This window comes from Salmo salar, chromosome 02, assembly GCF_965601325.2.
Source record: "Salmo salar chromosome 02, fSalSal1, whole genome shotgun sequence".
NCBI lineage: Eukaryota > Metazoa > Chordata > Actinopteri > Salmoniformes > Salmonidae > Salmo > Salmo salar.
The window spans coordinates 11,576,276-11,589,167 of NC_138292.1; the positions used below are offsets into that span (position 1 = coordinate 11,576,276).

The following is a 12,892-nucleotide window of genomic DNA, read 5'->3' on the forward strand; positions in this document are numbered from 1 at the left end:
AAATTACAAACCCCTGCAGGGTTCAGGAGGCAGTGATGACAGTAACATTACAGAAACATTAGACCACTGCAGGGTTCAGGAGGCAGTGATGACAGTAACATTACAGACCACTGCAGGGTTCAGGAGGCAGTGATGACAGTAACATGACAGTAACATTACAGACCACTGCAGGGTTCAGGAGGCAGTGATGACAGTAACATGACAGTAACATTACAGACCACTGCAGGGTTCAGGAGGCAGTGATGACAGTAACATTACAGTAACATTACAGACCACTGCAGGGTTCAGGAGATAGTGATGACAGTAACATTACAGACCACTGCAGGGTTCAGGAGGTAGTGATGACAGTAACATTACAGTAAAATTACAAACCCCTGCAGGGTTCAGGAGGCAGTGATGACAGTAACATTACAGAAACATTAGACCACTGCAGGGTTCAGGAGGCAGTGATGACAGTAACATTACAGACCACTGCAGGGTTCAGGAGGCAGTGATGACAGTAACATGACAGTAACATTACAGACCACTGCAGGGTTCAGGAGGCAGTGATGACAGTAACATTACAGTAACATTACAGACCACTGCAGGGTCCAGGAGACAGTGATGACAGTAACATTACAGACCCCTGCAGGGTTCAGGAGGCAGTGATGACAGTAACATTACAGTAACATTACAGACTACTGCAGGGTTCAGGAGGCAGTGATGACAGTAACATTACAGACCCCTGCAGGGTTCAGGAGGGAGTGAAGACAGTAACATTACAGTAACATTACAGACCACTGCAGGGTTCAGGAGGTAGTGATGACAGTAACATTACAGTAACATTACAGACCCCTGCAGGGTTCAGGAGGGAGTGATGACAGTAACATTACAGACCACTGCAGGGTTCAGGAGGGAGTGATGACAGTAACATTACAGACCACTGCAGGGTTCATGAGATAGTGATGACAGTAACATTACAGTAACATTACAGACCACTGCAGGGTTCAGCAGATAGTGATGACAGTAACATTACAGACCACTGCAGGGTTCAGGAGGTAGTGACGACAGTAACATTACAGTAACATTACAAACCCCTGCAGGGTTCAGGAGGCAGTGATGACAGTAACATTACAGAAACATTAGACCACTGCAGGGTTCAGGAGGCAGTGATGACAGTAACATTACAGACCACTGCAGGGTTCAGGAGGCAGTGATGACAGTAACATGACAGTAACATTACAGACCACTGCAGGGTTCAGGAGGCAGTGATGACACTAACATTACAGTAACATTACATACCACTGCAGGGTTCAGGAGGGAGTGATGACAGTAACATGACAGTAATATTACAGACCACTGCAGGGTTCAGGAGGCAGTGATGACAGTAACATTACAGTAACATTACAGACCACTGCAGGGTTCAGGAGGCAGTGATGACAGTAACATTACAGTAACATTACAGACCACTGCAGGGTCCAGGAGACAGTGATGACAGTAACATTACAGACCCCTGCAGGGTTCAGAAGGTAGTGATGACAGTAACATTACAGACCACTGCAGGGTTCAGGAGGCAGTGATGACAGTAACGTTACAGACCACTGCAGGGTTCAGGAGGCAGTGATGACAGTAACATTACAGACCACTGCAGGGTTCAGGAGGCAGTGATGACAGTAGCATTACAGACCCCTGCAGGGTTCAGGAGGCAGTGATGACAGTAACATTACAGTAACATTACAGACCACTGCAGGGTTCAGGAGGCAGTGATGACAGTAACATTACAGACCCCTGCAGGGTTCAGGAGGGTGTGAAGACAGTAACATTACAGTAACATTACAGACCACTGCAGGGTTCAGGAGGTAGTGATGACAGTAACATTACAGTAACATTACAGACCCCTGCAGGGTTCAGGAGGGAGTGATGACAGTAACATTACAGACCACTGCATGGTTCAGGCGGGAGTGATGACAGTAACATTACAGACCACTGCAGGGTTCAGGAGATAGTGATGACAGTAACATTACAGACCACTGCAGGGTTCAGGAGGGAGTGATGACAGTAACATGACAGTAACATTACAGTAACATTACAAACCCCTGCAGGGTTCAGGAGGCAGTGATGACAGTAACATTAAAGAAACATTAGACCACTGCAGGGTTCAGGAGGCAGTGATGACAGTAACATTACAGACCACTGCAGGGTTCAGGAGGCAGTGATGACAGTAACATTACAGACCACTGCAGGGTTCAGGAGGCAGTGATGACAGTAGCATTACAGACCCCTGCAGGGTTCAGGAGGCAGTGATGACAGTAACATTACAGTAACATTACAGACCACTGCAGGGTTCAGGAGGCAGTGATGACAGTAACATTACAGACCCCTGCAGGGTTTAGGAGGGAGTGAAGACAGTAACATTACAGTAACATTACAGACCACTGCAGGGTTCAGGAGGTAGTGATGACAGTAACATTACAGTAACATTACAGACCCCTGCAGGGTTCAGGAGGGAGTGATGACAGTAACATTACAGACCACTGCAGGGTTCAGGAGGGAGTGATGACAGTAACATTACAGACCACTGCAGGGTTCATGAGATAGTGATGACAGTAACATTACAGTAACATTACAGACCACTGCAGGGTTCAGCAGATAGTGATGACAGTAACATTACAGACCACTGCAGGGTTCAGGAGGTAGTGATGACAGTAACATTACAGTAACATTACAAACCCCTGCAGGGTTCAGGAGGCAGTGATGACAGTAACATTACAGAAACATTAGACCACTGCAGGGTTCAGGAGGCAGTGATGACAGTAACATTACAGACCACTGCAGGGTTCAGGAGGCAGTGATGACAGTAACATTACAGACCACTGCAGGGTTCAGGAGGCAGTGATGACAGTAACATTACAGTAACATTACAGACCACTGCAGGGTTCAGGAGGCAGTGATGACAGTAACATTACAGTAACATTACAGACCACTGCAGGGTCCAGGAGACAGTGATGACAGTAACATTACAGACCCCTGCAGGGTTCAGGAGGCAGTGATGACAGTAACATTACAGTAACATTACAGACCACTGCAGGGTTCAGGAGGGAGTGATGACAGTAACATGACAGTAACATTACAGTAACATTATAAACCCCTGCAGGGTTCAGGAGGCAGTGATGACAGTAACATTACAGAAATATTAGACCACTGCAGGGTTCAGGAGGCAGTGATGACTGTAACATTACAGACCACTGCAGGGTTCAGGAGGCAGTGATGACAGTAACATGACAGTAACATTACAGACCACTGCAGGGTTCAGGAGGCAGTGATGACAGTAACATTACAGTAACATTACAGACCACTGCAGGGTTCAGGAGGGAGTGATGACAGTAACATGACAGTAACATTACAGACCACTGCAGGGTTCAGGAGGCAGTGATGACAGTAACATTACAGTAACGTTACAGACCACTGCAGGGTTCAGGAGGTAGTGATGACAGTAACATTACAGTAATATTACAGACCCCTGCAGGGTTCAGGAGGGAGTGATGACAGTAACATTACAGACCACTGCAGTGTTCAGGAGGGAGTGATGACAGTAACATTACAGACCACTGCAGGGTTCAGGAGATAGTGATGACAGTAACATTACAGTAACATTACAGACCACTGCAGGGTTCAGGAGATAGTGATGACAGTAACATTACAGACCACTGCAGGGTTCAGCAGGTAGTGATGACAGTAACATTACAGACCACTGCAGGTTTCAGGAGGGAGTGATGACAGTAACATGCTGTGTTTTCTGAGGCACCTTTCAGTAGCAGAGGAAGGAAAGGGATCTTCGGCGTCTTGGTCTTCCTGAAAGTGTCCCTGTAGGCTTTGTGGTTGAGAGACGGGTCCTGTGAAGACATGTTGAGACAGATGTGATGCTTGTCTTTGGGGAGAAACGCGGTCTTCTGCGTCCCAAATGGCAACATATTCCCTATATAGTGAATACTTATGATCAGGGCCCATAGGGATCTGGTCAAAAGTAGGACACTATGTAAGGCATAGGATGCCATTTGGGACTCAAACATGTACACTGCAGAAGCCCTCACAACCCCTAACATCTGTTACTGTGTCCCAAGAGACCAGACCTAGTGATAATTATCAAGCCTCCTGCTTTTATTAACTCAACAGTGAAAACATATAGCCTATTTAATGACCAGATGACCCAATATGTTCCTAGTACTATACATACAACCCAGAATTCCATGGATAGTCCCATTCATTATTATAGGATCTCTACACAATACAAAATCATGAACTTACCGTCAACATCTCCAGCTCCAAAAACACTTTTTTCAATTTTCCTGGAACTTTCTGATGGAAAGAAAAACAGGTTGAGTTGCCACAACATTTACTGGATCTCCTCAGACCTCCTCCTTGTCCTGTGAAAAGATTTGCACACCCTCCTCCCTCATACAATATTATTACCACCATAAATAACAATGACTGTGGCAACCCTGTGTTTATAAACGTAGATATCAACTTTGCTACTTCAGCATGGTTTGTTGGTACAGTTGATGCCACGCAGGGATATGGGCCAGAAGGTTGAGGGTTCGTCGACCACCACAGACGAGCTCACTCTCCCTGCTTGTCTCATTACACTACGATCAGAGCCGGCAGCAGACAATGATCAGCTAAGAGGAAATCAGATTTTTAACAGTTTGATGCTATATTTATAATTATATAAAATATTTGCAGTGAATTTTCCACCAGTGGAGGCTGCTGATGGGAGGACGGCTCATAATAATGGCCAGAACGGAGAAAATGGAATGTCGTCAAACACCTGGAAACCATGCATTTCATGTATTTGATACCATCCCACTAATTCTGCTCAGGCCATTACCACAAGCCCGTCCTCCCCAATTAAGGTACCACCAACCTCCTGTGTTTTCCACCAACAGGTTTCTGTGCCAATGCACCACACACAACCAATATGAAATGCATAAATGCATACTGCTTACTGACTGAGCGCTTATCATCATGGTTTGTGTTTTCAACTCCACAAGTAGAGAATGTCTATCTGACAGAGAACATCCCCCCTACCTTATAGACTTACTCAGTATCGAAGGCTTGGCTTCACAATCTACGAATGTCATTCAACTTTTTGCTGTTTTGTAACAGATGTCTCTTTCCATTGATCGAATGGCCGTTGCTCAGTTAAGATGCTGGAATTACACTGAGTGTACAAAACATTAGGAACTGCTCTTCCCATGATATAGACTGACCAGGTGAATCCAGGTGAAAGCTATGATCCCTTATTGATATCACTGTTAAATCCACTACAATCAGTATAGATGAAGGGGAGGAAACAGGTTAAAGAAGGATTTCTAAGCTTTGAGACAATTGAGATATGGATTGTGTATGTGTTCCATTCAGAGGGTGAATGGGCAAGACAAAGATTTAAGTGCCTTTGAACAGGGTATTGTAGTAGGTGCCAGGCACACCAGTTCGTGTGTCAAGAACTGCAATGCTGCTGGGTTTTCACAATCAACAGATTCCTGTGTGTATCAAGAATGGTCTACCTTCCAAAGGACATCCAGCCAACTTGACACAACTGTGGGAAACATTGGAGTCAACATGGGCCAGCATCCCTGTGGAACGCTTTGGACACCTTGTAGTGTCCATGCCCCGACGAATTGAGGCTGTTCTGAGGGCAAAATGGGGTGCAACTCAATATTAGGAAGGTGTTCCTAATGTTTTGTACACTCAGTGTATAGTGGGGGGGTGCAACTCAATATTAGGAAGGTGTTCCTAATGTTTTGTACACTCAGTGTATAGTGGGGTGGGGGGGTGCAACTCAATATTAGGAAGGTGTTCCTAATGTTTTGTACACTCAGTGTATAGTGGGGGGGTGCAACTCAATATTAGGAAGGTGTGCCTAATGTTTTGTACACTCAGTGTATAGTGGGGGGGGTGCAACTCAATATTAGGAAGGTGTGCCTAATGTTTTGTACACTCAGTGTATAGTGGGGGATGCAACTCAATATTAGGAAGGTGTGCCTAATGTTTTGTACACTCAGTGTATAGTGGGGGGGGTGCAACTCAATATTAGGAAGGTGTGCCTAATGTTTTGTACACTCAGTGTATAGTGGGGGATGCAACTCAATATTAGGAAGGTGTTCCTAATGTTTTGTACACTCAGTGTATAGTGGGGGGGTGCAACTCAATATTAGGAAGGTGTTCCTAATGTTTTGTACACTCAGTGTATAGTGGGGGGGTGCAACTCAATATTAGGAAGGTGTTCCTAATGTTTTGTACACTTGGTGTATATTCGAGTGGAGTGGATGAATGTGAGCAGGTAGCCTACAGGAGACTTTTGAAGTAGCGTTATCAGGCTGAAACATTGTGACTATATTTAGGCGTTAGGTTCTAGGTCTAGAAATAGATGGGAAAGGAGGCAGAACGCATGAACCTGTTAGGGCTAGGGGTCAGTATTTGCACGGCTGGATAAAAAAAATGTACCCGATTTAATCTGGTTACTAATCCTACCCAGTAACTAGAATATGCATATACTTATTATATATGGATAGAAAACACTCTAAAGTTTCTAAAACTGTTTGAATGGTGTCTGTGAGTATAACAGAACTCATTTGGCAAGCAAAACCCTGAGACATTTTCTGACAGGAAGTGGATACCTGATGTGTTGTATTACCTTTAAACCTATGCCATTGAAAAACACAGGGGCTGAGGAATATTTTGGCACTTCCTATTGCTTCCACTAGATGTCACCAGCCTTTACAAAGTGTTTTGAGTCTTCTGGAGGGAGATCTGACCGAACAAGAGCCATGGAACGATGATGGCCCATTAGACACCTGGCGCGCGAGTTCATGTTGGGTACCCTCGTTCCAATACGTTATAAAAGAGAATGCATTCGTCCACCTTGAATATTATTCATGTTCTGGTTAAAAAAGGCCCTAATGATTTATGCTATACAACGTTTGACATGTTTGAACGAACGTAAATATATTTTTTCCCCACGTTCATGACGAGAAGTCCGGCTGGCTTAGATCATGTGCTAACAAGACAGAGATTTTTGGACATAAATGATGAGCTTTTTTGAACAAAACTACATTCGTTATGGACCTGTGATACCTGGAAGTGACATCTGATGAAGAGAATCAAAGGTAATGGATTATTTACATAGTATTTTCGATTTTAGATCTCCCCAACATGACGTCTAGTCTGTATCGCAACGCGTATTTTTCTGGGCGCAGTGCTCAGATTATTGCAAAGTGTGATTTCCCAGTAAGGTTATTTTTAAATCTGGCAAGTTGATTGCGTTCAAGAGATGTAAATCTATAATTCTTTAAATGACAATATAATATTTTACCAATGTTTTCTCATTTTAATTATTTAATTTGTGGTACTGACTTGACTGCCGGTTATTGGAGGGAAACGATTTCCTCAACATCAATGCCATAGTAAAACGCTGTTTTTGGATATAAATATGAACTTGATAGAACTAAAAATGCATGCATTGTCTAACATAATGTCCTAGGAGTGTCATCTGATGGAGATTGTAAAAGGTTAGTGCATCATTTTAGCTGGTTTTATGGTTTTGGTGACCCTGTCTTTGAATTGACAAAACATTACACACAACTCTTGTAAATGTACTGTCCTAACATACTCTAAATTTATGCTTTCGCCGTAAAACCTTTTTGAAATCGTAAAACGTGGTTAGATTAAGGAGATGTTTATCTTTCAAAGGGTGTAAAATAGTTGTATGTTTGAAAAATTTGAATTTTGACATTTATTTGGATTCAAATTTGCCGCTCTTGAAATGCACCTGCTGTTGATGGAGTGCACCACGGGTGGGACGCTTGCGTCCCACCTAGCCCATAGAGGTTAAGTTCCCTGAATAACTGGGCCTGCTGGGAGCACAGGCCTACGTGGAGAAGACTTAGGAGAATGATGATCCGTATCAGAAGTAAAAATCCAGCCAGACTGGCCTGCTACTGTGCTTTTCTAGAATCTGTCCAGAGTCGACCCACAACTGATCCATGGAATGAAACATTCAATTAACAAGGCTATTGCGCCATTATTCAAATGGGATTTTCACTGCCGATTACAGCCTAGAGTAGAATTGTACTCAATTGAAAACAGTAATGCACTTTTTCATTGCATTGTGGTGTTGTACTGTACTATAATCTAGGTAAGATAACTGTATTGTCCCTAAACAAGATCAACAGGGAAGTTTTTTGAGCCGCATGTTTCAGGTCTTCACTGTTCTTTGATGATGTAATGATGCCTCTCAGCTACTCTTCTATCGAGTGGATTTACATTGAACATTGGTGAAGATTTGAATGATTTTATGTGTGGTATGATTGCTAATTAGCATTTTGCAGATCTGGATAAACATCCACCCACCGCTATTGTCGCTATGAATAGAGGACAGGATAGACAGTTGACTGGTAGACTATATATGATTCATCTACTACTGTAGTCACTATGAATAGAGGACAGGATAGACAGTTGACTAGTAGACTATATATGATTCATCTACTACTGTAGTCACTATGAATAGAGGACAGGATAGACAGTTGACTGGTAGACTACATTGACCTATGGTTTAGTAAGAGTGTAGAAAAGCATAGTGCATAAGGGATGTACCAAAACACCTCCTCTGTGCCCAATAAAAACACACTACCCTCCTCTGTGCCCAATAAAAACACACTACCCTCCTCTGTGCCCAATAAAAACACACTACCTTGCTCTGTGCCCAATAAAAACACACTACCCTCCTCTGTGCCCAATAAAAACACACTACCCTCCTCTGTGCCCAATAAAAACACACTACCCTCCTCTGTGCCCAATAAAAACACACTACCCTCCTCTGTGCCCAATAAAAACACACCACCCTCCTCTGTGCCCAATAAAAACACACTACCCTCCTCTGTGCCCAATAAAAACACACTACCCTCCTCTGTGCCCAAAAAAAACACACTACCCTCCCCTCTGCCCTCCCCTCTGCCCAATAAAAACACACCACCCTCCTCTGTGCCCAATAAAAACACACTACCCTCCTCAATGCCCAATAAAAACACACTACCCTGCTCTGTGCCCAATAAAAACACACTACCCTCCCCTCTGCCCAATAAAAACACACTACCCTCCCCTCTGCCCAATAAAACCACACTACCCTCCACTCTGCCCAATAAAACCACACCACCCTCCACTCTGCCCAATAAAACCACACTACCCTCCACTCTGCCCAATAAAACCACACTACCCTCCCCTCTGCCCAATAAAAACACACCTACCCTCCTCTGTGCCCAATAAAAACACATTACCCTCCCCTCTGCCCAATAAAAACACACTACCCTCCTCTGTGCCCAATAAAAACACACTTCCCCCCTCTATGCCCAATAAAAACACACTACCCTCCCCTCTGCCCAATAAAACCACACTACCCTCCCCTCTGCCCAATAAAACCACACTACCCTCCACTCTGCCCAATAAAAACACACTACCCTCCTCTGTGCCCAATAAAAACACACTACCCTCCCCTCTGCCCAATAAAAACACACTACCCTCCTCTGTGCCCAATAAAAACACACTTCCCTCCCCTGTGCCCAATAAAAACACACTACCCTGCTCTGTGCCCAATAAAAACACACTACCCTTCTCTATCAAATTTCAAATCAAATTTATTTTTATATAGCCCTTCGTACATCAGCTGATATTCTCAAAGTGCTGTACAGAAACCCAGCCTAAAACCCCAAACAGCAAGCAAAGCATGTGAAAGAAGCACGGTGGCTAGGAAAAACTCCCTAGGAAAAACTCCCTAGAAAGGCCAAAAACCTAGGAAGAAACCTAGAGAGGAATCAGGCTATGAGTTGTGCAAGTTGTGACCGGCTATGCCCAATAAAAACACACTACCCTGCTCTGTGCCCAATAAAAACACACTACCCTGCTCTGTGCCCAATAAAAACACACTACCCTGCTCTGTGCCCAATAAAAACACACTACCCTGCTCTGTGACCTATAAAAACACACTACCCTGCTCTGTGACCTATAAAAACACACTACCCTCCTCTGTGCCCAATAAAAACACACTACCCTCCTCTGTGCCCAATAAAAACACACTACCCTCCTCTGTGCCCAATAAAAACACACTACCCTCCTCTGTGCCCAATAAAAACACACTACCCTGCTCTGTGACCTTTAAAAACACACTACCCTGCTCTGTGACCTTTAAAAACACACTACCCTCCTCTGTGCCCAATAAAAACACACTACCCTGCTCTGTGCCCAATAAAAACACACTACCCTCCTCTGTGCCCAATAAAAACACACTACCCTCCTCTGTGCCCAATAAAAACACGCTACCCTCCTCTGTGCCCAATAAAAACACACTACCATGCTCTGTGCCCAATAAAAACACACTACCATGCTCTGTGCCCAATAAAAACACACTACCATGCTCTGTGCCCAATAAAAACACACTACCCTCCTCTGTGCCCAATAAAAACACACTACCCTCCTCTGTGCCCAATAAAAACACACTACCCTGCTCTGTGCCCAATAAAAACACACTACCCTGCTCTGTGCCCATAAAAACACACTACCCTGCTCTGTGACCTATAAAACACACTACCCTGCTCTGTGACCTATAAAAACACACTACCCTGCTCTGTGACCTATAAAAACACACTACCCTCCTCTGTGCCCAATAAAAACACACTACCCTCCTCTGTGCCCAATAAAAACACACTACCCTCCTCTGTGCCCAATAAAAACACACTTCCCTCCTCTGTGCCCAATAAAAACACACTTCCCTCCTCTGTGCCCAATAAAAACACACTTCCCTCCTCTGTGCCCAATAAAAACACACTACCCTGCTCTGTGCCCAATAAAAACACACTACCCTCCTATGTGCCCAATAAAAACACACTACCCTGCTCTTTGCCCAATAAAAACACACTACCCTCCTCTGTGCCCAATAAAAACACACTACCCTGCTCTGTGCCCAATAAAAACACACTACCCTCCTCTGTGCCCAATAAAAACACACTACCCTCCTCTGTGCCCAATAAAAACACACTACCCTCCTCTGTGCCCAATAAAAACACACTACCATGCTCTGTGCCCAATAAAAACACACTACCATGCTCTGTGCCCAATAAAAACACACTACCATGCTCTGTGCCCAATAAAAAAACACTACCCTCCTCTGTGCCCAATAAAAACACACTACCCTCCTCTGTGCCCAATAAAAACACACTACCCTGCTCTGTGCCCAATAAAAACACACTACCCTGCTCTGTGCCCAATAAAAACACACTACCCTCCTCTGTGCCCTATAAAAACACACTACCCTCCTCTGTGCCCAATAAAAACACACTACCCTCCTCTGTGCCCAATAAAAACACACTACCCTGCTCTGTGCCCAATAAAAACACACTACCCTGCTCTGTGCCCAATAAAAACACACTACCCTGCTCTGTGCCCAATAAAAACACACTACCCTCCCCTCTGCCCAATAAAAACACACTACCCTCCCCTCTGCCCAATAAAAACACACTACCCTCCCCTCTGCCCAATAAAATCTCAAATAAAATAATCCTCAAAGCAACAACAAAACGTTAGACAACTCTCTCCTATTTTGAACTAACCAGTACATTTCAAACTGTCCCTTGGCAAAAGACAATCAAGACTAGTTTATTTGAAAAGCTTAAAAGACATCCCATCACAAATAGTCACATACAGAAGCAGACAAACACTGACCTCCCAGGTCTGACTTAGGCGGCTAACTGCTGCTGTGTTCAGACCCATAACGATGGCAAAGAAAGAGTTGAGGTTCCTCTGGGCTTTACAGCTGAAGAAACAAAGAGTGACACTGTTAACACCAGCTTCATACAGTAATGATACAGGAATACAAACTGTAATTCCTCACTAAACCACAGGAGGGGGCATCCTGTCCATGCATACCTCACTATAATAGAGTATTGTGCAGAGTTCTGTAGTTGAAGTATTGGGCCCTTAGTGAAATGGACCAGTCATACTGCTCTACTTCTGTAGAAGAAAACTTTAGCACATTTTGAGGATGTAACAACTCTGCTCTAAATGCTGGATCCCACTATGTTGTGGTCAGAGAGGAGAGGAGAGGAGAGGATAGGAGCTCACTGGGCAGCGATCTTGATGAACTTCTTGATGAGTTGGACTCTGTTGCAGAGCGTAGGACACATCAGGACTTCTGTCATCACCCACAGCTGTACCTCATTGCAGCGCTGCAGCAGCAGCTCCAGCGCCACCGTGTGGCCACCGCTGGCATGACGGCTGAACGTGAAGTACACCAGCTCTTGCTGTAGTGGAGAGGGGCAGGACAGGGCAGGGCAGGACAGGGCAGGGCAGGGCAGGACAGGACAGTACAGGACAGAGCAGGACAGGGCAGGACAGGACAGTACAGGACAGGGGTGAGCTTGTAGAAAGCTTTGAATCACTAATATATTTAATTGTGTCCTAAATGGCACCCTATTCCCTTTATAGCGCACTACTTTTGACCAGAGCTCTATTGGCCTGGTAAAAACAAAAGGTGCACTATAGTGAATCGGGTGCCAATTGGGACGCATGCATAGTGTAGGTGATGGACAAAAGATGATGTCACGGACCTCATGTATTGAGTTGAAGACACTCCAGTCAAAGTTTGTAAGGGTGACAGCCACGTCCCATGTGTTCATACTCAGCATGCGAGCTGACCTCTGTTGTAGCTCTGCGTTGTCTGTGAACGGGTTCTGAGAGGAGAAATGAATATGATATATGTTCTGTCGGGTTATGTAAGAACATGTTCTTTTCTGGTGTGATATGACCCTGTGGGATATAGGCTGGAAGCATATCCAGTAGGAATCAGGTATATAATGTGATAAACCAA

The 12,892-nt window shown here is 44.4% G+C and overlaps 1 protein-coding gene across 1 annotated transcript in view; it reads right to left on the minus strand.

Moving 5' to 3' along the window:
• LOC106605879 (rap guanine nucleotide exchange factor 5) overlaps positions 1-12,892 on the minus strand; it is a 107,207-nt gene that overhangs the window by 21,340 nt on the left and 72,975 nt on the right. Inside the window, exons 11-15 of the mRNA XM_082959700.1 lie at positions 12,633-12,755; positions 12,148-12,326; positions 11,749-11,839; positions 4,285-4,335; positions 3,785-3,872 (exon numbers count right to left, since the gene is read on the minus strand). Coding sequence (XP_082815826.1) covers positions 3,785-3,872; positions 4,285-4,335; positions 11,749-11,839; positions 12,148-12,326; positions 12,633-12,755 — 532 coding nt within the window. The remainder of the gene's footprint in view (positions 1-3,784; positions 3,873-4,284; positions 4,336-11,748; positions 11,840-12,147; positions 12,327-12,632; positions 12,756-12,892) is intronic.